Here is a 24,895-nt window from a genome sequence, read left to right on the forward strand (position 1 = left end):
CCCCCGCGCGCGCGTCACCGCAAGCGCTGGCCTATCAGAAGCCGAGAGCGGGGCGCGAGGCGGGTCCGCGTTGCCGCGGCAACGGATGATTGGCGGCGCCACGGACCAATCGCGCTGGCCTTAGGAACACCGCCCCGCGCTCACCTGCGGCGGCGGGGGCGCACCTGGGGCGGGGCCGTGTCTGCCATGTTGTGTCCCGCCCGCCGCTCTCTCCGTCCCTCGGGCGGTGCTTCTGTCCCACAGAACCGGCGGGAACGCGGCTGGTCCTGTTCGCCCGGGGCACGGGGAGCACCTCGTCCTGCTCCCCCCGTGCTGCGCCGGTGTAGGCTGACCGGTCCGAGGAGCCGGGGCTTGGCCACCGTGCAGGCAGCAAAACTAGAGGGGTGAAACCATTGTCCAGTGACAGCGCGGCTTCTCTCTGTTCTCTGCACTAGTGAGGGGCACCTCGAGTGCTGTGTCCGTTTTGGGGCCCTTCACTACAAGAAAGACGTTGAGGTGCTGGAGAGTGTCCAGAGAGGGGCAATGAAGCCGGGGAAGGGTCTGGAGAGTAAGTCCTGTGAGGAGCGGCTGAGCTGGGGGTGTTCAGTCTGGGGAACAGGAAGCTCGGGGGTGACCTTATGGACCTGTACAACTCTCTGAAAGGAGGATGCAGCCGGGTAGGGGTCGGTCTCTTCTCCCAGGCAACAAGTGATAGATGGGATGAGGGGACACGGCCTCAGACTATGCCAGGGGAGGTTTAGGCTGGACATCAGGAGCAAATTTCTCACAGAAAGAGTCATTAGATACTGGAATGGTCTGCCCAGGGAGGTGGTGGAGTCACCATCCCTTGGAGGTGTTTAAGGAAAGACTGGTGCTTAGTGCCGTGGTTTAGTTGACGTGGAGGTTTTCGGTCATGGGTTGGACTCGATGATCTCAGAGGTCTTTTCCAGCCTAATTGATTCTGTGATTACTGGGCAACCGTTAATTCCAAAATAAAAACCAGGAGTAATGTCTCCTGATGTCCTGGTTTGGACCAGGACAGGCTTAATTTTTTGCAATAACCGGGAGGGGGCATGGTCAGGACATGGAGGTTAGTCTATAACACCTTACAGGTTATTCTGTACCACCTCATGGCATTGCTGGGGGCAGGGAAAAGGGACTCTGCCTTTCAGGAGAAAGGGTTCCTTGCAAGGGAAAGGCAATCTCACTTCATGAATTTTTTTTCCTTATGAATCATTTCTTTTCATATACCCTCTGTCATTACTATTGTTGCTGTTACTGTTAGTTTTCTTATCTCATTGCTGTTTCCAGTAAATTGTTCTTATCTCAACCCATAATCTTTGCATTTTGTGCCTCTAATTCTCAATTCTGCTGTAGCAGGAAGGGGGAGTAGAAGGGGAGGTGAGAGAAGGAGCATGGAGTGCAGTTTCTGGAAAGTCTTGGTGGGGGCACTGAACTGGGGAGTACCATTCCTAAACCACAACACCTGAGGAGAGTCTGAAGCTTTGAGGTACTGCTAACATCCCCCAGCTTTTGCTTAAATTCAACCAGTGCTGTAGAAGGTTTTTCACATGAACCCTTTTGCTATTCTTTTGTGTTAATCCCTTGGATTAAATAATAATATTAAGATTATGCTAAGAGGATATGTCATAACAGGGAAAACAGAAGAGGTGAAATTCAGTCCACAGAGGTGCTTTACTTTGTTGGTGAGTCCAAGGCCCTGTTGGTGAGTGGGTAATGGGAATGCTTCATTAGTCCCACTGAAACCTGCAGGTGCTGCGTGTGTTAATGCACATATAATTAGAAATAACATGTATAAATCCAAGTGCTGCCTTTGTATGTGTATGTGCTAAGAGGTTTCCCCACCACTTAAACACGCAGTCTCCTGTTCCCACATGGAGCAGGACCTATAAACTTCCCCGGACCCAAGAGTTTCTGCAGACCTGAGCTGTTGATACAGAAATGCACTGTTTATTTTACTCTTTTATGTGCAGCTGCAAGTGTGTCCTTCTTGGCAGTGTACAATCAGTTTGAGACACTCACAAAACCGTAAATATTTGCCATGCATATATACAGCAAGATGTATGTGAGTATTAAGACTGAGCTTTTTCACCCTGAACAACGAGAAGGTAATGATAGTGACTGTGCTTGTCCTTTTGATATATTCCAGATCCTACAATTAACACATTTTATTGTTTTAGCTGCTTAGTCTATTTTTAAACATGAACTGTTGCTGAGTTATTTGAAATTATTTACTTAAAGGCTTTAAAACTGACCTTTTTATTTTAAATCCCCAGTGTTCTGTAATTGGTGTTTTTCTTCCTTAGGGCATATTTCATTTTTGAATAAACATGTTCTAAGTGCTGCTAAGACTGCTGTAATGATCCTATTATAAACTATTGTTTGTTTCTCTAGTGCTCCTAATGTTCTCAGCCCTGTGCACAGATGCCTAATTATCAACATTCTGATTTAATGTAGCAAAAAGGGACTAATTTTAATCAATATACATGCGTCCATGTAAATAAATAGAGAAAGAATGTGCATTTTGTTGTAATCAGTCATTTAAAAAATCGGTTTTCTCACAGATGGCACATTGGGAAGCCTAAGCCAACTGTTCCTGCTGCATGCATGCCTGAATTGATTACACTGTTCTGTGGAGCTCAGAGACTCTCCCTCCTGTTGGTCTGTCCCTGTGTGAAACAGGAATTCACAGTACTACAATGAGTCAGAAGTGGAAGCCAGAGCCGCTCCCTCGAGCTTGGACATCAATTTGGAAACACCTAGATCCCTCTCAGTCCAAATGGTTTGTGATGGCAAGTGTTCCCGCTAAGATCTTGCAGTTGGACACTTTGCCTTTGCTTGGATCACTGGCAACTCTCATGTCAGGCTCAGATCTTCAGGGCTATTTTCATGAGATGAAAGAAATCTTAATTAAGTGTTCATATCTTTGTCAGCCAGACTCAGAATAAAAATTGATGCGATTCCCTTGAGCTTCACTGCTTGTTATACCCTGCAGACAACAAAGATACTGGGAACAATAATGTGAATCTCATTTAATATCACAAAGAAGCTTTCCACAGCAGGATAGACTGATGTGGAACTATTGAATGGGCATAAAAAAAAACTCTTTACTTTCTCTTCCCTTCAAAAAAATAAAGGAAAAAAAGGATTAAAAGAGTATTTTGAGAATGATTGCATTGTTTCCTGTACTTGGGGGAAGAGAGAATAGGTTAATGATTTTACTCCTACCCTCCGTGAAAGATTCCAGTTCTTCCATACCACAAGCAGCCCAGATGACCTCAGGCAAGACACTTCCTTCTAGCTGTTCCTTAATTCTCTCTTTTTTGCTAGTTCAAAGAGGATTTGTGAGGCTAAATATATTAAAAGCTGAAGGGCTCAACTTACAGCCATGACAGCCAGAGCAAAATCTCTGAGAGGCAGAGAGTACTGGTGATAAAACTTTTCCTCAAACAAATAGCGAAAAGACCTTGGCATGCAGGACCAAATTCCCACAACAGTAAGAGCAGGAAGCAGATCTGCAAGTCCAAAGCAGCTGCAAAAAAATGATTGGGATTCCTTTACTAGCATGACACTTAACTCCTTCCTCTCAGCAGGTAGGGAGGGTATGATATCACGATGTTCCTCATTAGCCAAACTACTTAGGGCTTTCAAAACCCATGTCTAGACAGGAGATTTGCACTTCTGTCTTGAGAGGACCTGGTAATGTTTTACCAAATGCAAATTAGTTTTGAATAATCATATTTTAATAAAGTGAGAGCAGAACAGCTAGGATCAGGTAAATGAGAGATCAGGCTGCATTCTCCTTCAACTTCTTCCAAAAATTTAAGTTCAACACTCACAAGATGTCAAAACCATGGAGCCCTAAGGCTGTTTTCTCCTGATTTTTGTAATACCACAGTGTTTCCCTTTTGCGCCGTTCTTCAGTCTATCCTTGGCTCAGAGATGTTGGTTAACACTGTCACTGTTATTTCTCTGCATGCACTGAACTACTGCCAGGATGGAAATATTTTGAAAGTTGAGGTACGGTTCTGCTTCAGCATTTGCTCTGTTATGTGAAGGGAAACCTACAGACCCTGAGCTGATAATCGTATCTAACCTCCTCAGGCAGAGTTCATATCAGTTTATAATGAAAATATTGTCCTGGTTGGGGTTGGGAAACTGAGGCACGGTGAGATGAACTGATTTGACCAACACCACAGAGGTTAATCAAGGTTCTAGAAACATCAAGCAGGTCCTTTGTGCATTGGGTTCTTTGCTGGGGAGTAAAAGGTGCAGTGCAGGACATGTTGGAGCTCCTCCATCCCAAATGGAAGGCATTTAACTATGAGGGCAGAAACAAGTTACTCCTATATTTTTTTCCTTTAACTGTATGCATATGTCTGCTACTCTGCATTCTAAAATTAAAAAAGAAAATGAGGAAGGATAGCTTCTCAAACTTGGTTGTTTTCCACACTGAACAACCATTTTTAAATTAAAAAAGCAAAGGTTTTCAACATCACAGAGGAAGTAATATCTTTACATAGATATTGCAATACATAACACTGTATCCCATCAACAGAATTTAGAAAAATCCATAGAACTGTTGCAGAAGGTGTGAAAAATACCCAGGCTAAGAGCGTGGATCGACTTTTTGCTTTCTTAAAAAAGATAAGAATGTACTAAAGTAAAAGCAAAGCATTAGCATATCAATGAGGGAAAAAACTCTCAAATAAATTACTCTGGGGGAAACTTTCTCTTTGTGACTCACACAGTGAAATCCTAGATATCCTGAAGTCAGCATTAACAAATTTTACCAGCCTTTTTCTCCAAGATGGATTCTACTGGAAGAAACAGTCTAATTTGGAGGGTCAGTGGTTTCTTGTAAAAGAGATAAGAAAGTAATAAGAATGTGTCCCAATGACTTTTGTGGTTATTGAATTTTACTCTTGTTTACTGAATTAATCAACATCACTTTGGGATTCCTAATGTAATGTTCCAAGCTTCTGTACTATTTGTTCTAGTCGGTTGCTGTTAACAGTATGAATTATCTTTTGCTACCAAGAGTCAGTTTAACTCAGTTCCAAACCTTGTAAACCAGGGGTTAGAAAATCAGCTAAAATATGACAGCATGATGTAAAATTTCTCAAAGCCCAAGACTGTTTTTCTCAGTAACTTGCTCTTCGCTCAGGTTTTCTGCATCTCGAACACTGAATAAAAATCCTCGTCTTCATTTAGAGAATCAAAATCTGATAAACTAAAAGAGCTGTGGCTCATTTATAACAACCTCCACACAGCTGAGGAGCTATGAAAATGTCTAAAAATAACACGATCTAAAATGGTACTTGCAATTTCAGATATCTCAGTGCTTTCATGTGAGCTGGAAAGGCGAAATGTCCTGTACTCACCAAGAGTTTCCCCGTTCCAGCCCTCAGACTGGCCTTGCCCTTCCATGAATCTTGGCAGGGTGAATAGGAGGAGCCCAAGGACCTGAACAATACCTGTTCAGGGAAGCAGGATGTTCCCTCCTGGTAGTTGTTATTTCCATACACAGTGACTCTTTGACTGAGTTTGCAATTTGGGATGCCAGCAAAGTTTTCCAGGAGGAACACAGGCAGGCAGCTGATGCTGCCAAGTGAGTTCAATAAAGTCGTTTATGACATGTCTGTGTAACGTGCACTACACAGAACCAAAGGAAAATTGTGCGTGCAAAGAGAAATTAGAATTTGATAGAAAATAAAGTTTGCCAGGTTTCTAGTATTCTCTTGATGGGACGATACAGGAGTCAATTTATGTTACAGTGGCCTTTTCCCCAAAAGACACAGGGAGTTTGTTTCTGAGATCAATGCATTACCGTGTCCATTCAGTATGGGAGGACCTTCTCTTTGCAGATGAGAACATATGTGGGGCTGAATGTCAGGGATGACACGTAGTGCAAAGTTCAATTTGCCTTGAAAATACTCCTGGGTCTGATTCATTACGATCACAGAAGAAGGACAAGGTTTCCTCTATTTGATCTTTGTAGCCCATGACTTAAAACCCTCTCTCCTCCCAACGTCCAGCTACCCTTAGAAAATAATCAGTGTTATGGAGCAGGCATGTGAGCATAGTAAATAAATTATTTCCTGCCAGACAATTAGCATGTGTACCTGCTCCTTGGCTTGTGCAGATATGTCGGCTGTGCCACCAATTTGCAGATTGGGTGGAACCTTGATAATTATAGACAATTACAATGGTCAGTTATGGAAAATTATGGACCAGCAGGCCAAATTCCTCTCTGCGGTTGCCCCACTTAACCCTGGCAGCAAAGCTTCAGCCTCTGCATCTGCATCCTGCTGTCTGCCTGCAAGTAAACACAGCTTTGTAGGTCAGCAGTTCATCACTTACAGCATCAACCACATCTTAATGCCAGCGATACTAAGGATGCACCGCATATATGGATATGGCCCTATTATTAGGGATACAGGCAATCTTCCACCTTCAAACAGCTGCCCACAAGAAAGAGCATCATGACAAAAATAGAGCAGACTGAGTTTAAGAGAAAGTGGAAACTTAAAGCCATATATGTCATCATTTACTGCTGGAACAATTTATTGTTTGCTCCTAACCAGATCATAGGTGTTTCCCAGCCACACTTCAGTCCACCTCCCACACCATGGCTGCACCAGAGGTTTGACTTCCAGCTGCCATTTGCAGGCACAAGGAGAGCTTTTGGCTACTCCTAAGGCATGTGCCTCTCAAGCAGCTAATAAATTGCTTAGGGAAAAGGCAGGGGAGCCAGCTGGACCTGGCCCATGAACTGGAAATTAAACTACACTGGGTTGATGAATGACCAGAGAGAGGCTATTCTCAATTTACTCTTCTAAGGGATAACATTCAGCTTTAGCTCAAGCAATACTTCAGCTTGTTGGATGGATGTTGAATCTTCTGTCTGAGGATTTACCCTAGACTCCAACTAGCAAAGATCAGAGACTAGGAGAATGCGCACATCTAGCACATTCATTTAACCCTCCTGGAGGCAGAATCAGCAGAGCAGGCTGGTAATCTGCACAGCCTCACAGAAGAGAAGGGGAAACATGTTTTAAGAGCACAGAAATCAGGGAGTAACCTGAACATGCAGTGATGAAGGAGCATTTCATAAGGAACAAAAAGATCTGCTTTTCAAAGCATCTGCAAAGGCTATTTGATAAGCTGGCTGATGGTCTTTCAGCTTCTGAGGACTGGGAAGAGAGAGAATGGAAGTTGACAGCAGTTGCTGAGCACTTTGGTTGTTTTTTTAAACTCTGTTCTCTCCCTTTAGAACACTTTCTCATCCCTGGGAGCACGTGCAGCAGCGGCACTGGGAGGTGTAGTGCAGGAAAGCTCCTGGCACTACCACAGCCATATTAACCAAGCAGAACCCAAAATACCCTTCCTAAGTGCTGGCAAAGCAGATGAATCACACAAGCAGACTGTACATTGCCACCCAATTTGCCCTGAAGAGTTCTTTTCGATTATTTAGGAAAGCCTCCAATCAAGAGTATTTAGTTCTAGGAGTGTATTTTCTTTACCTACATTAGCATGGGGTATTAAATAATGTGTTGCTCTAACAGCACTATTGAACCCATCTGTATTACTGTGATGGCTTCCTATCTGTGAAACTGTAGAGCCAGAATAGCAGTAGAGCCAGATAGCACTGATGTCAGTAAAAGAGGCACTGATGAATTTGACAGAAAAGCTGGGTAATATAATCTGATGCTGCTTGTTATCAGCACCATAGTCAACTTGGCAGTGTTATGGATCTTCATTCTTTTTTCATCCTAACAACAGAAGAATGTCATGAGGATTTCCTAAACATAAAAGGGTTCAGATGAAGGACATATCTTAAAAACATTTATAGTACCTCGAAAAAGCTTGAATATGAAATGGTTTTAGCCAAAAATGCATGCTCTCACTCACACACATACGAATTAAATAAAACTGCTCAAGAGTGCTGGGCTTTGAGTAAAATTTTTCATTTTTTATTATAAAAACAGTGACATTTAAAATACTGAAACATTGAAATAAAACATAGATACAAAGACATCAAAAAGTTTGCAAGCAGATATAGAGAAAAAAGTCAAAGAATTTTTTTTTTTTTTTTTTTTGATGATAGAGGTTATCTTCAATGCTAAGCAGAGACCATGGGCAACATCCTGGCCCCAATGAGGTCAATGAATGTTTTCCATTGGCTGCAGAGATAGCAGAACTTTGCTTATTATCCACATACTCATTAGCACATCTTCTAAATCCTTGAACTTGCTGTACCTGTTCCTCCAGTGAGGCCATGTATTTTCTTGTTATGCATCTGCTCCAAACCAGTTACTTTCCAGATAAAAGCCCTTTGGCCTAGTCAGTCCATTCATACACTGCCAATATTTTGCCTACACTGAGACACAAACACCAAGATGTGCAGATTCTAGACAGTGCTGCTGCTAATGGCATCAGTTAAGATTACTTCTCCTCCACCTTTCTGAAACAGTCCTGCTGTGCTAAATTTCAGGGCACACTGTACAGCTAACTACCCCAAAAATCACAGCACAAGAGATCTGCCCTTTGCCATATAGTAGCTAAACTCTAAACATAAATACCTTGTTGCAGTTAATTGCTTCTCTGGAGGGTATGGCTGCTTTGACAGCTATGTAACAGATGAAGCCCATCAAGGTAAAAGTGTTGAGCTGCAGGTAAAGCTCAGACAAGCCGGGATCAGGAACAGGGTGGCTGCCATGGCAGAAGCAGAGAGATCTCCTGTGGTTCCATGATGCAAACAGGAGTGCAGCTGTGGCAATGTAAAGCCCCATCCCTGGTTACTCAGTGTCCCAGTGAAATGGGTTTCACAGCATCAGCCCAAAGCCTACAAATGTGCACACATTAACATGCATTAGTAACATAACCTTCCCACACCATCTCCAAAGGCACAGAGTCAAATGCAGATGGAGATTTGACAAACACTCTCTTATCCTTCGAGGCAGCACTTCTGGGATGGGTCAAGTCTGAAGAAATCCTCCCAGCTACCACCAAAGCTGCAGCTCCTCTAGGGGATAAAGGGCTTCTGCTTTTAGTGGTGTCAGCTCAGCATTGTTTATAAACCACAGTATTCAACTGTAACACATTCTCTCCTCCGTACTGTGACCCCTCTGACAAGAAGAAATACACACTCATCAATAAATACTAAACTGACATTTTTAAAAATTTCATTCACAACTTTATATTAGAATATTCAGTAATATTCTGAAGTAACAAAATTATAAAAGCTTCCAAATAACAGTTAAAGAAAAATGTTTTAAAAAGTTACCTCAATCTACTATAAGTACAAATGCAACATGCTTTGGACATACAGACTTTAAAATTTATTCCATCGTGAAATCCAAGGAGAAGAAAGGGTTTAGACCAGCTTTCCAAAGAAGTTTAAAACTTCCTTTAGAAATGCGCCATTGTGGAGCAAGCTAGTCTTATGGGGAGTAAAAAGTATATGGCAAGGTATGAGGCAAACTCTTAACTATAGCAGCCAACAAGGAGTTAAAAATATTTAGGAGGTTTGAGAATGATCCATGTTATTCTCCCCTTGTCTCTGAACAGTGCTTCCTTCTGTACATTACTAGCTTGTCGATGAGTGCCTCTGCCAGAATGCAAGAGGAGACCAGACTAGCTGGTGGATCCTCCATGGGACCGAAGTACAATCACAGTCAGGTACAGCCCAACTATTACTACAAGTAATATTTTTACAAGTTGACAAATAACATGACAGTGAAAAACTGAAAGGACTTAATGCAACCAGTCAAACCCCATTCAACACCTTTTGACCAAGGGCAGCAGTTTGCAATGAACAGCCACTCTGTTTCAAAACCACCTCCTGTGCGCAGCCTGCTCACTCTCTCCGCTCTCTCACACACTCATGCTTTCTGGCTCACTGTTCCTCTTCTCCTCCTCCTCTCACTGGGAGTCTCCTGAAGTCTCCCTTTGCTTTGGGCTCAGCGTGGCATCTCAGAAAGCAGAATCCTTGCAGCTCATCAGTATGCCTGCCCCATCGGGTTGTCACTCTGGCAGCTGCACAACCCCCTCAAGTCTCTTTCTTCATTTTCTTCCTCTTCCTCCTCTCCTTTTTTCCAGATACACCTGCCATACAAACAACAGGGGCCAGTGCACAAATGTTCCATCTGCAATCACATCCCTGAGAACTGCTGGCTTTTTGCCTGATGAAGGGGATTTAAGGGTTCTTAGATGTGTTTTACAAGGGCTACCTACTTTCAAGGGTAATCCAAAGTCATGGGGAGGGCTCTGGATGTTTTTAGTGGGCTCTGACTCACTCATACATACATTTCCTTCTGGTTTGTATTGAAAAGTACTGTGCAAAAATTCCTGTCACTAAATGCAATAGTAGATTTGCTCAGTAATTGAGAGGAGCAGGAACAGGTATTTGGCACAGAAAAGCCTCTGTAATACCGAGTAATGCAAAGGCTCTCAAAGAATTAACATATACAGCTAAAGGAGAAGCATTTTGCATATTTACTTAAAAATGCATCTGTGAACACTTCTCAGATTACAAATTATTCTTTAAATTCATCAGATGTGCAAAAACAATCACTTACCATAATTGGGTGAATTATTAGCAACATCCAAGGATTTTTTTAAGGAAACAGAGGCTGCATCACTGCTATGGTTTGTAGATATCAAGTCCCTCGGGCCTTCTTCCATTCTTGTTTGCAAACCTTGCTGGGGTTTAATTGAAACAATATGCTTCACTAAGCATACGAGTTAACCGAAGCATATGCAAGTACAAAATATGAGAGAAAATGTCATTATTGGGGGCATTTAAAGGAACTGTAGGACAAATTAATTTTTACATGTTAGAATATTCATTTACATGTTAGAATATGTCATCAACCTACCTCCTATTTATTTTAGAGGGGATTATAGTGTTGAAATTGTCTTTAATTACCATTTTCCCCTTGCTTCCCCCAGTGAATGGAAGAGCAGCAAGAAATATTGAGGTGAAAGTACTGTCGTTGTGTGGTGACACTGAAGTGTAAGGTGTGCGCAGTGTCTGCTAAATTTCTACAGTCCACAGAAACACTGAATGTAGCACAAGGCATGTGATGAGCAACTTTGTGTATCTGGCTTCAAAAGTAATTTCTTTTTTTTTATATCCATCTCTGAAGGATGAGCTTGCACAGTAGCAGACACCAGCATTTGGGGCTGGCATGCAACATGAGCTTCTTTGGCCCAGAAGAGCAATGCTGTCCTGAGGAGCCTGAACAGCACTGTTAAGATTATTCATTAAGGTACATACAAAGCTAAACCAACTAATTGGATGTGCAAGAGAGCAAGTAGCCTGGCAGCACTCTGGGAACTGGTGGACTGGTCTAATGACTATGTGGATTGTGGTCAGTTAAAACCTTTTTGCTTAAAATGTGAGCATCTGGAGTTCAGGGAGTAAAATTTTCCTTAGGATTATGAGAGACCACAGTGGGTGTGACAGGAAGAGAAATGATAAAAACAAAACAAAAAGCTGTATGAGTCCAGAAAAACATATTCTGTGACAAGTGAATGAAATACAGTTAGGACATTTTGTGGGATTCACCCCCGCATTTCTCATTTCACAGGGCAGCAAGGACATTACAGCCAAGGGCTGGTCCAAAATCCAGTCAACACTCTGTTCCTTTGCACTTCCCATCCCCAATGAACTGACACCCTCCACAGCCTTTCTCTGTTGCACTCTGAGACATTTTTCTCTCAGTAAGTTTTTCACTGGTACAACACTGGCCTCCTTTATCTTCACTGACTTTTGGGAACCACCTTTGCATTACTGTTTATATCTCTGGGTGACCTTCAGCTACAGATAAAACACAGCTCAATTGTACACTAAACTTGGAGTGCATCTGGCTTTAATCATGGAAGAAAAAATGCTTAGGCAGATGCATTCCAAGTTTAGTGCACAACTCTCTGTTCTGTAAAATCAAACTGTTTTGCAAATCTGTTAGGGAATACCATGTTGCAAAGCCCCAGGGTTCACTGTGCTTACACTTCTTTTATGGGAAGGCAGGGAGAAAAGAAAAGAGAAAGCCAGAAGATAGAGAGGAAGAAAAGTCTCCCTTAGGTCACAACATTCTAACAGAGAAGACATCCCCCTCTGTTCTTCGAAAATCAAACACTACTCTTGGAATACAAAATACTCACATGCTTCAGCCCAGATCCACTCCTTGCTTCCTTCACTTCCATTTTCTTCTTTTTCCGCTTTGTTTTGCTTTCAAGTCCAGAAGGGCAGAAAGGAATGCCTGCTTTGCCTTTTGGCAAATCCTGAAAGCATCAGAGATTCTGTAAGAGGAGTCCTGGGACAGATAATTCTTGTGTTTTTTTCAGGAAAACCAATTACCTCCAGGAGTGTGTGCTGACAGTGCAGAAGCAGGGCATCTCTCTGGATAGGGTGCACACCTCAGATTATCACAGCTCTTTGCAAAAAGCTCAGCACATTCTTCCCACTGCTGCCCAAGGGAAATATTTCCCTGGGCTTCTAGAAAGCATTTAAACAGAAGCCTTCTGCTTCTACCTCTACCACTGTATCGCTATCAGCAAACCCTCTTATCAGCAAACTTAAATAAATATGTCCCAGGCTTGTGTCAGCTGTGGACTCCACACCTCTTTTCAGGCCCAGGTACTTGGGAAGGTCAGCAGCAGTAGAAAGAGTTCATTCATGCAGGGTGACCAGCCAACTCCCCCCAGCCCATCCTGCAAGAGTGTCCCCCAGCTCCAGCTATCTCAGACAGCTCAGGGGAGTGACCACACCAGGCACCTCCTCCCAGTGTGAGAAAGCCCCTGCAATCAGAGGAGCCCAGCTCCAGGGCTGGACTGGAGACCCCAGCCTGGATGAGACTGACCCCAGTGGAGCAGGTCTCCCTTGGCCATCGACATCACTGCCTCACCTTCTCCTTCTCCTCCCTTGTCTGATGCTCCTCATCTCCAGTCCAGTTCCCCCACTCTTCTGTGGGAGCCTTCCAGTCAGAGTCCAGGTCAATTGCTGAAGGGTCATCTATTAAAGCAAGTGTACAAACGAGTTATGTTCAAATAAACACTACCTCCAGCCTCACACAAGTAGTACAAATGCTGCAAAGAATACCTGTCACCATTCTGCTTGCCCTGGGTGTGCATGTATGCATGTGTCTTAAATGTACCAAGACATTTACAAATGTATTTTTAAAAATTATTAAAATATACACATTGACTACTAATTCACAATTAGTGACTGCACTCTTCATGACAGGTAGAGAATTAAAGAAGGGCAGAAAAACACACACAGGAACAAAAGTCATGCCAGCCTGCACTTCAAGAAAACAAGCTTTACAAAACTAATAGCATGTCTTGTCAAATATTTTCTTTTGGTTACATGGAGAAGGACTCAAGCACATCCAGAAACATTGGCAGACACAGCAGGCTCTTCCACTCACTGCAACACACCATCCTCTGGGCAATTATTTGCATGGAAGGGTATTCTTTAATGCTCTTATTGGTGTTTTCCTTTCTATTAAAAAGTAGAACCAAGTACATTTTTGACTTCAACTTCCTTTTCCATTTTCTTTTTCTGAATGTAAGCCAGAAAAGCACCATTAAGCATTGTTTTCCAAACCTCCCTAACAAGCAACTTTAAACAGGCATGAAGCAGGTAACACCTACCTTGCATCAACTCTGACTGTCTCATGGGAACTAGGCAAACATCTTATCAAAATGTTTTAGATTACTGTATCTTTCAGCATCTGGTACCTTTGAAAATCTGGCTGCAAGCCCCCAGCTGCCTCTCCACAAAGCACTGGCAAGTGATCCTTAGGCAAGAAGGCAAAACAGACCAGTCTAATTCCTTTACCCAAACTGAATGAGGTGCAAAAAAGCAGATAGATCAGCATAAGATGTTGAAAGGGTTACTTGACTATTTTTAAATGATTTGAATGCAGCAATCTTAGGTCTTATCCTAAAAGGGAGAAAGACTTCAAAAACACAGCATATAATAATAACTCTTAGCTGGTTATGTCTCTTAAAATAAAAATAAATAAATTTTAAAAAATCCCAAACCGGATGGAAAAACTTCTAGTTGAAGCAGGGCCAAAACCAAAAGCATGCTGGGGATGATAAAAGAAAACTGTTTCCAAAAAGTTGCTCTGACCAGTTTGCTGCCAAATGTTATAAATATGATTATAAACATTGCTCAAGTTTCTCAGTTTAAAATCCATGCTCTCTATAGAGAGAGTATGTCTTTCCTTCTTCAAAAGGGATATGAACAAGTAATTTTGAACACATTCTCCAATAAAATTCTGGTCTAAAATAGAATTCAGTCTCCTGAGCTGCAAGGCACCAGCTCTGCTGGTGGATGCTCTTGCGGGTGTGCAAACAAATTAACCACAACTGTTGTTTTCATGTATTTAACTTCTGATCTCTCAAAAATTACATTAATGTACATACTTTTAAACAAGAAAATAGTTTTAATGGCAATCTGCCTGCAGTGGGCTTACATTCATGCTTCACCCTTTTCATATGTTGAAATGAAACTTGGCAAGACAGTGGTGACTATGCTACATATCAGAATTGCTCTTCCCAAAACTTTGTGTCCCAGGGTGTTTAAAATCAACTCAGAGTAAAATTAAGGACAATATAAGATTCTTTAAAATTTGCTGGATTTGATGGGGAAATCGGATTAAATGTACTTATCCCAAAGCATAAAACCTCTCCTCTTGTGTAGCATATTCCCTTTCTACAGTGACATCTCTCACAATGTCTTTAAGCTTTGAATACTCTCTAGTATTTTTAAATCAGCAGCTTATTTTCCTTGGGTCAAAAATTCTCTCACAGTCTAAAACTGATCAGTAATTGCTGTGAACAGGAACACTAAAAGGAAAGTGCCATGCAGCAGCAAGTCCCCTGCTCCTCATATGTGTTTAGCACTGATGGGGGTGATATCTCTCCCAGTGCAAATATAGATCAACATCTTGATAATTTCTGATGTTTATTTTTACAAAAGCAAAGCTGTTAAATGCCATTTTCCAACTAGGTTCTTGCTTGCAACCCACCTCAGTACCCCAGCAACTCCACCCAGACAAAGCTGTACTTTTCTGCTGGCAGCAATCATTTACAGCATGCATTTCAGGGCCAAGGTGGTTTCCATATACCCCATGCAATGAAGACATTTTAGATCCTGAAAGGAACTATGTTGAAGGTTTCTTCAGAAATCACAGAGGCTGCCAGCACCTCTGCAGACAAAAAGTCCATCCCAGCACCAACCACTTGAATGCTCTTGATCTCCAGTCTCTCCTCTGTGTAATGCTGGGGAGCAGCTGGCTGCATTCTGCGAGCCAAACAGGGCCCCACAGTATCAAGGTCTGGTCAAAAAGAACAGTCAGCAAGTTCTCTGTGCCTGCTGATAGATAGGGTGGAGTACAGTACTCTGCAGGCTGACCCTAGTTATCTGGCTTGGAAAATGACACTGGAAAGTACTGCAGCAAGTCACTCCTTGCTGCAGTATGTCATCAAGATAGGGACTCAAAATTTTCTAATCCAGAGTTGTACATTTGGATTTTGATCTACCACCATCCCTCTTGGCATGCACTCCCTGAATATCGGCAGCAAAATCCTAAGAGAGGTTCATCTGGCAGGGCAACCCCTCAGTAGGCTGCATATTGTCCATGGTACTGAGTCTTTCTGTGGCTGCTGTAGAAAACTCAGCCCTTTGCAAAGGGCAGTTGACTGTGTAATGAGCACAGTTCTAATCCAAATCCTTGCACTTGTAGGCCAAGTGTAATCCATTCAGTTCATATGGATAGATAATTTCCAGTCTAAAGGTTGCATTTCTGTGTTACAGGTCAAAATTATTGCTACCAATAGCTGGGTGTAGGAGTCCCTCATTTGGAACCTTTCATAATTCAGTAGAGGCAAAGTATCAAATAAATCCCAGACTGAAGACTTCTTTTAATGGAAAGAAGCTACTGATTCTCATGAAACAAAAAAATTAAAATTTATTTTAACCCCAGAACAGAAGGAAAGATGGGAGTCAGGAAACATAGGATCAAGAGGCATGGGAGCTTTCTTAAGGTTCCAGAGAAAATTTGTGCCAGCAATCAAGAAGGATTCATTGGGAAGATGCCAAGACACAGGTAAAAAGCAACTCTCATGATCATGAGACATGTTGCATTTGCAAAGCAGAATGTGGTTTTTCTGAGACTGCCCTGTGCTGTTGCCAAAGCCCAGGTCCACTTCACTTGGAAGCAGATGCATGGGATAAAATTAGTATTCGTTTGCTTTGGAACCAGGCACAAGCGCTCCAAAACAGCCCAGCCAACTGCACTGTGTGGGTTACATGTTTTGTAACAGCAAAACCAGCCACAGGCTATGATGCACTCTGTGAGACAGCAAAGCATAAGTACATAAATGTCACCAAAGGGGCAGTGGCAGATGTGTGGTGTAAGTGCACAAAGGTAGTATTGGGAAACACATGCAAGTAAATCTTCCAAGGCAGAGGCAGAAGGATCCAGAACAATGCTGCAGAAGAGGCAAGAAAGATGCCTGGCAAAAGCAGAGAACCTTCTGGACTCAAAAATAAAGTGAATTATGCCAGGACCAGAAGAGATTCAGCCCTCTTTCTTTTCTGTTTGTGGCAGGAATGAAAAGTATGCAAAGATTAATGATGAGCAGGGGAAAAATGATGATTAAAAAGCTTCCCACTTTGGGGACCCCTTCCCTCGTGGAAGAATTCTGGCCACCTCAGCCTGCCGTTGGGACTGCTGGGACTGCAGCCATCAGTGTTGACCATATGGCTTCAGCTCCAGGATACTGAATGCCCCCAGACAACGAAGGCTTAGATTGCTAAGGACTGATTGTTTGAACACACAGAGACAATGACTGATGACAGAATGAGGATTTCAGAATTGATGAGGTTGGAAGGGGCCTCTGGAGATTGTCTAGTCCCACCCCATGGCTCACAGAGGGCTCAGCTATAGCAGGTTGTTCAGGAATGCAGCTATCAGAGTTTTGAGTATTTTCAAGGGTGGAGACTCCGTAAGGTTTCTGGGCAAACTGTTCTGTTGACTGACCACCCTCACCATAAAACCAAAGCTTTCCCTTATATGTAAGTGGAAGTTCATTTCATACCCATTGCCTCTTCCCCACTCTCTGGGTAGACCATAGGCAACCACCCCATGAGGTTTTCATATACATGGATGGCCTCTGCTGGACCCACTCCAGTATGTCCATGATTGTCTTATACTTGGGAGCCCAGCAGTGGGCACAGCACTCCAGATATGACAATAATTAAGAATTAACCACCAGCAATGTATATCATTAATGAATGTCAGCACAGCAGTGTGTTGTTTGGAAACCAGCCTGATCGATAGTCTTTTTTCACTCCCATATCACAGTGACCGTTCAGTGTTCTAACCACTACCTCCCTCTCTCCCTCCATGGATATACGCTTTCAGCTGTGACAACACTTTAGCCTTTTGACAACACTCAAGCCTTTTGTGAGTGACGATGTTATTATTGCTGGTACTTTACAAAAAGATAACCTGATGTGGAGTGAAGAGCCGGACAAGGCAGCTCTATCAGCTGGGGCAGAAGCAGGAGTCCAGCATCCAGTTCCTTTGGCTGCACCAGCACAGAACAAAGAGACTCAATACATGTACTGCTCTGCATTTGATAAAATGACCCCAGCTCATATTCAGGTTATAAATGGCTTTTTTTTTTCCAGTTTCCAGGCCTGCAAGAGCTAACAGGCCGTGTTTAACTGTCAAAGAGCTCATTTTGCCTGCAGCGCCGACCTTAATGCCAACCATTACCTCATCTAAATTCAGGGAATACATGTTCGTGACACTCCCCTCCCCTGCATCAATATCAAGGCTGATGATTCAAAGGAAAGAAAAAATACCAGGACGAAGAAGCAAGCTGTAAGGCGGGCAGAATAATCCTTCCAAACGCTTCTGTTCAGATGTTTGCAGGAGCAACCTGCTGAATTTACTCCTATCTGTTCTGCTCTCAGACAGACATGGCACTCAAAAAGCAGAGCTCTGTCTGGCTTTGCAACTGCAGATCAAGCCCAGAGTGTGCCAAGTCTGACATGTGCTAAATGCAGTGCAAGGGAACGCTGCTGATGAGCTGCCCACGCTGCCTCCCTCCATCCCACGCAGGCGAGCCAGGCCCCAAAGTTGGAAAGGGCCAGGCACCCTTTGGAGCAACGCAGGGGTAAAGAAACACAGCACTAAGGCAAGGGAATGCTTGGGATTGGTTTTTTGTTTTTATTCTTTTTAAAGCAAACCATGCTATTTATAAAATCACGGCCCAAATGATGCATCTGCTGCAGAGCCTCAGTTACCGCTGGGCAGAGAAGCAAGACAACCACAGTCTTTTCTCCCTAATGCACTCCACCACTCTGGCTTCTTCTGCAGTTGAGCAATCAGAGCAGCCAGAGCATGAAGGGGTTTGCTTGCTCGTCAGCCATCATTCCTCCAAGAGCAGGGAAAGGCCTCCCAAGAGCAGGGGTATATATAGATACTTCCCTCAATCCTGGCCAAAAGGTCAAGAGAAAAAGGTCATCTAATACCTACACTGCTCATGCCAAATTATTGCAGCTACTCAGGACCCACACTGATCTTTCAAGCAGATTTTGAAAGTAAAAAAATCCTCATTACCAGTCATAAAAAGACTGAAATTCTGATTGTCACAGTGCACTGGAGATGGATTCTGTATCTGTGTTCAAGGTATTTCTGAAGAAATTTAAAGTTTAGGCAGAGGTACTCTGAGCTCTGGAAGCACCCCGTCGTCCCATGGCTCTCCCCTAGCCCAGAGTATAGTTGCCTGGAAAAGGGCCACTCAGCTCCACCTTCCCACACAGCGATGGGAGGGAAGGAGACGCAATGCTTCAGTTATGAAAACCAAACAAAACTTTGAACTCATTTCACAGATTTAGTAATCTGAGTAGACTGCTAAACATGGGTTTTTTTCGAAATGCAGAGCCCATCCTGATGCGTCTGACTCAGGAAGTCCCTGACCCCTTCTCTGCAGGGTGTGGGGAGGGATCGCCCCATGCTTGCCCCTGTTCCTGTGCTTATCTGCCCACAGCTGATAACAGTGCAACTGCCAGAGAGAGGGCACTGGCCATGGGAGCCTGCAGACAACCTCCCTACAGCTGCTCCTGCTGCCCAGGAGCTCTAATTACACTTTGCACAGCAGTATGTGTGCACTGAAAAGGATTGTACTTTCTGCACCCTTTTTTGTCATCTTCTGATGAAAAACATAAATAAAATGCATGTTCTCGCTCTTCTAGAGGGCTCTTCTCTCACATGGGCTCCTGCTGCCCTGACTGAGCTCACAGAAGCTCTGGGCACCTGCCAAAAACTAGACCCACACTGGATTTCTCCCTTACCTCTACCAGGGAATGAGCCACATGGGAAGTGGATCTTGATTTCTGAGGCTTGGGAAACAGACTAAAAAGAGTATCAGCATTAGTACACTTGCCTTTGAACAGAAAAAGAGCCAAGAGACATACCCTGCCCCTGCCACGCATCGTCTCTGGGGAGGAAATTCGAGCTGCTGTGCCAACAGCATCTGGAAGGACTGTCCTCAGATGATTTACTCTTCACGTTATCTGCATACAGCAAAGTATCCTTTTTAAAAATTAAAACAAAAACAACAACAAAAAAAACCCCCAAACCTAAAAGATAATCACATAGGTATATTCACATTATTAAAACCAATTAATCATGCCTCTATCTGCTCGCTATGTCACAATGCCTGGATGTTATGTAATTTAAGCCACACATTAATCTTTGCTGCTCATCGCAGTGGATTTATTAACAAAGGCTGGATGAGGACACTACATGCATAAGTTATTAAAAACAACTCACTCAGGAGTGGCTACACTAGCAATATCCAGAAAATGTTGGGGACCTAAGAAGAGAGCTACAGTTCCTGCAGAACAAAAGCTGCATCCAGTGTATCCAGCTCCAACTCCCACTTCCTTCAGTGAGAAGGTTTCTACTAAAGCTAGTAGAAATCCATAATTACTAAAGTCATTTCTTCATGAAAGAGAAAGATGAGAGAGAGCTGCTCGGGGAAAAATAGGAAGTTTTTCTGATGGTTACTTTCAGCAACTAAAGTAACCAGTAGGATTCACATGCCTCCCGGAATGACTCCCCCTAGCCCCTTTCTAAGGCCTGTACATAACGGTCAGGGCCACTCCCGGGCAGGTGGGGCTCGTTAGCCCTTAAAGGCAACCCACCTACGTCCTGAGGACCTCGCTGCCACTGTCCAAGCTCGCTTGGCCCCGGCAGATGAACCTTAGGATTAAAGGGTGGGCTCAGTTCCGCGCACACTGTGTCTCACCTAAAAAATCCAATGCGCAGGCTGGAAGGTGTAAAGACCTTCCCCGGATCTTCGCTCGCGAAGACTGGCCATTATTATTATTTTTACATAACAGACAAGTGTTTTCTTCACATCTTTCATGAATCAGGGAGTTTTTTTCACATCTCTGATCTTTTCTTTCTTTCTTTCTTTCAGCTGAAGAGCTCCTTGTTTTTGTTCTGTATCAGCTTTATTTTTTGCTATATAAATGAAGATGTTAACAAATATTTCTCCCTGTTGATTACTTGGACATTAAAAACTGCTTCGATCCATTGATGCAGTGTTGGAAAACAGATGATTAAATATAGCATGTATTATACTGATTACCATGTCTGGCTTTAGAAGCTAATTTCAGCATTCAGGCTAACACCACACACGCTGTTTTATGCATAGATGTCTATCTATATGTATCTATGCTTGCCTTTAGCAAAGATTCAGGACCAGACTTTGTATTCATGATCCAGTTGAACTTTCAGACAAATGTGAGTTTCAGTGAACATGTGAACCAGGAGCGCTCAAAGTCAGCCAGTGAGAAGGACTGACAGTTGCAGGGATGCAAAGTTAAAGCCAGAAATGAGGATCAACTTAATGCAGAACCAGTAGATGTTCCATCCTTCTCAAAGCCACTCACAGAGAGGGTCAAGCTGAAAATCCCTCACTGCTGGATGGGAAGGTGCTGGCTAGGCAGCCTCTGACAGAGCTTTTCCAACCTGGGCGTTCACACCCTCCCTCAATCGGAAATTCTCTGAATTTGTTGGTCATCACACCGCAACAGAAACCTTCTGTGCCAGTAAACCCAACAGAAAGAATTTGCTGGGGAGGCAATATTCTTTTTTTTTTTATTATTCCAAGATGAGATACGAGTTTGGAAAGCACTCAACAGAAGGTTGTGATGTCAATCCCTAAAATGCTGGTGTGCTGGATTGCAGATGCAAGCAAGCTCTGCAAGGGAGAGTGACTCATGTAATGTGACTCCAGGGTAGAAGGCCCATATGTGATCAGTGAGAGCTCTTTTAAGCCAAGCTTCTAAGAAAGTGAAAGAAGAATTCAGATAAAGGTCCAAAAAGAGACAACTCACCTAAATCCCTCGACAGATCTGATAACGTCCCAAAGGTCACAGGACAGGATTTAACATCTGCAATATCCCATGTTCCTGCATTTAAAATGCAAACAAACAGTAACCCTAAACCTGATGTCATGTTCACAGCTAGTGGCAGCAGTTTCTACCTCATGCTCCCAATCTCATTACAAGCCTTCCGTGTTATCTCCATCCCAAGCCTGCATCCACTGCTGTTCCTGAACAAAAATCAAGCAAGGAGAAATCACCTTTATGGTGTCCAGCCCCATCACCATGCACACCTTCTCAACCCTTCAACATACATGTCACACCAGCATGGCACTTCTCTGGACTTAAATTCCTCACTCATCTGAACTGATGTCCCCTTTATGCACTACTGGCAGAAGTTGAAATCAACTGTCAGCTTGGAATTTGACCTTTTCAAAGCATTAGAGTGAAAATGGTACTGCCATCCTCCCCCCATCAACCCTATACTTTGTAAGAGAAGGACTCTAGCAGAGAAGGCAACTCATGTGAGGGCAACCTAAGAGCATTTTCTGAATCACCAGAGGACTGGATTACTGCTACTCAAGGTGAGTCATCATATGGCATTATATACCAATCAGTCCAGCCATCATGCTTGATTAATCAGAGATTGTGTCAAAATCAAGTGCTTTTTATCTAGGAATACCCTGCCCCATACTGCTTTGAAACACATGGATATATTGAAACACATACAGTCTAACTCTGACCATGTATGAACAACCTTGGAGGGAAAAGCCTTTGTTGCAAGGGGCCAAACACAAAATACCTGTGGGTAGAAAACAGCTTGCACCCAGCAGGTAGTCTACAACACAAGAAATTCCTGCCATAAAGACCCCTCTTTTCACATTTCCAGGAAATAAATGACAGCTAGCAGGGTTCAAGGGGGGTGGACAACACTGTGTGTGCAGGATGAATGTCTGAAGGACACAGCAAACTGTGAAGCTTTCCCTCAGCAATGCTTGAATGTCCACACTCACCTACATTGGAGAAAACATCCTCTTCTGATTGGGAGGGCACTGATTCTTCCCGTGTGGCTCCTGAGGCCTTCAGCGCGGACCCACACTCTGTCTTGGCAAAGAGAGGACCTTTTCCACCACCACTGGTGTCCCCTGTGAGTGGCCACACTGCTCCCTTCTCGTTCCAGTCAAATGCTGGCTCAACCACCAAGCTACCCAGGGATGCTCTGCTGGGTTCTTCTTGGGAGTAAACATTACATAATTATTTTTAATTACAAGGAAGAGTTTGTACAGAAGAAACAATAGAACAAAACTTGTTCTAAGCCCATCAGATGTAATGGCTATTTCCAACTGAAAGTATTTACAGATACAATTACAGTGAAGCAGAGTGCCCAGGATGGGACGCTGAGGCAGCAAATATGAAGGTCATGTGACAAAAAAGGCACCACAGAGGCCTTGGTGTCCCTTCCTGAGTGCAAGGGTGGTTCAAGGCCTCTAGAGTCCAGCTGGAGATCCAGAGCAGTGAAGGGAGAGAAAGAGAACAGCTGGACCTCCAAGGAAAAAGAAAGCAAACATGTTGCTAGTTCAAGGTTGCTAGAGAAACCACGGCTCGCATATGGATATTTTAAATAATGGCAATGATCTCCAACATATTTTGATTCAAAAGACTTCTAAAGCACTTTATGACTCCAGCCTTCAGAAAAGCAAAGCATTTGCCTGGGGCTCTGGTGGAGAGGGGACCACTGCTGGCAACAACTCCACCTTGACTCATCTTAATGCTGCTACTGCTGCTTCTCCTCTGATAGGGAACAGTAAACTACACTTAGCAGGGTTAAGGCTTCTTCCTAGATCACATCTCACTGCTCTGTAAATGCCCACACTAACATGATCACTTGGTTCAGCATCCTGCACAACCCAGGCTCCAGGATACCACCAAGGGCGTCTGGTACTTCAACTACAGCTTGATCTACTGAGCTCCCTTTCCTGGATCAGCAAAGTACTTAACACCTGCATGACCTTAGGGTTAAGCCATGCATGGTTAACCTTCTGCATGTGCAGCTAGTACCATGAAGTTTACATGAAGAAAGAAATGTGGAACCGTCTACTTTGCTGGAAAGAGAGACCTCAGCACTTTAAGCCCTTAAACACTCATGCAGGTATTTAACTGCTGATAATCCAAGAGTTAAAAATCCAAGCTCTCGATTTAATAATCAAAAACAAAAAGCAGTCCCAAAATGTCTGCATATTTTCAGCTTAAAATTTGCTGTTCGTTTGCCCTTCAATTTTAGTAGAACATCTGAGAGCACTTTAAGACAGTGTTAATGCAGACAGTGCACAGACTCACACGTATATATACAACTACATCTCCCAATTCCAAATTCCTATCTTAGCTATATAAGCTATATTACTGTAATATATTAAATTTACAGGTTATTTTTATCATTTTATCACAGATAATGAAAACATTTCCAAATGCCTTCATGACTCGTTTCATATGGTGGTTATTACATATAACATGATTAGTAGAAATGTATGTAGATATAAGTGCATTGCAGACACCTTGAAACACCCAGAGGAAAAATGTGGAGTGAGCAGAAAGTGTTGTTTCATTTTACCTAATTAGGCTAAGAGTATATCCCCTTGTTATAGTTCTTTACTCTGGACAGGCCTGGACTAAAGAACCTGTTTGGAACTGAGCAAACTGCACCGGTTCTTATACACCCATTATCAGAAAATTTCTTCTGTCAAGTCAGGCAAAAGTAACTAACTCACATAACACCAAGCCTTTAGCAGATCTCAGATCTAACAGACATCTGCTTTCAGAGTCCTGTGGGTAATGCTATGTGTTTTAATGAGAGCCTGGAGTAAAAGGCAAACTCCCAAGTAAGAACTCCCAAGGCTCTTTTCTAAAGTAAATAGCCTCAATAAGTGCAAAGACTTTGCCAAATGACAAATTGAGCAAACAGAAAGATACTGGGAAATGAGGAGGGGTGACAAGCCCAGTCACATCAGGTGTGTGAACTGAGCCTGTACATTTACCTTTTTGTTTCAGCCTTTCCTTCCTTAAGTGTCTCTTTTCACGGCTGCTGATCTTGGTCTGCCAAACTCCTACAACACAGAGCAAAGTTCATTTTCAAGCTAACAAAGAACTTTCTTTAATGGCTTTACTGCCTAGCACCAAGGTAAATAGCTATCTGATTGTTTCTGATGTTGACTGTCAAAGTGGCTTCAGGTCTCGTGCAGCATCTCCCCTGCGTGCAGCCTTTGCTGCCTCTGCAGAAATGTGTTACATAAGAAATCCCCATCACAAACCTGTCTGTCATGTCTCCTGACCTGCGTAACTGCGCATATTCTCCTGTCCTGTGTGTCAGCCTGATGTGACACCACTTTCCCTCAGGGGAGATGTCACAGCAGAACATCAAACACCCTGTATATATATCAGCAGGGAGAAGTTAATGAAAACCTCAACCAT

At 43.1% G+C, this 24,895-nt stretch overlaps 1 protein-coding gene across 2 annotated transcripts in view; it reads right to left on the bottom strand.

Moving 5' to 3' along the window:
- Positions 1–7,967: 7,967 nt before the first annotated feature.
- LOC126640630 (protein LYRIC-like) overlaps positions 7,968–24,895 on the bottom strand; it is a 29,432-nt gene continuing 12,504 nt past the window's right edge. Inside the window, exons 4-11 of one of the 2 annotated variants that reach the window (XM_050316596.1) lie at positions 24,463–24,531; positions 22,444–22,659; positions 21,443–21,517; positions 19,511–19,609; positions 12,915–13,021; positions 12,172–12,291; positions 10,584–10,707; positions 7,968–10,110 (exon numbers count right to left, since the gene is read on the bottom strand). In XM_050316596.1, the coding sequence (XP_050172553.1) occupies positions 10,055–10,110; positions 10,584–10,707; positions 12,172–12,291; positions 12,915–13,021; positions 19,511–19,609; positions 21,443–21,517; positions 22,444–22,659; positions 24,463–24,531 (866 nt within the window). In that variant the 3' untranslated portion in view covers positions 7,968–10,054. Of the gene's footprint in view, positions 10,111–10,583; positions 10,737–12,171; positions 12,292–12,914; positions 13,022–19,510; positions 19,610–21,442; positions 21,518–22,443; positions 22,660–24,462; positions 24,532–24,895 lie in introns of those variants that run through there. The other variant, XM_050316597.1, reaches the window with a different exon arrangement.

This window comes from Myiozetetes cayanensis, unplaced genomic scaffold, assembly GCF_022539395.1.
Source record: "Myiozetetes cayanensis isolate MyiCay16 unplaced genomic scaffold, myiCay2020 scf2-11, whole genome shotgun sequence".
Taxonomy (NCBI): domain Eukaryota; kingdom Metazoa; phylum Chordata; class Aves; order Passeriformes; family Tyrannidae; genus Myiozetetes; species Myiozetetes cayanensis.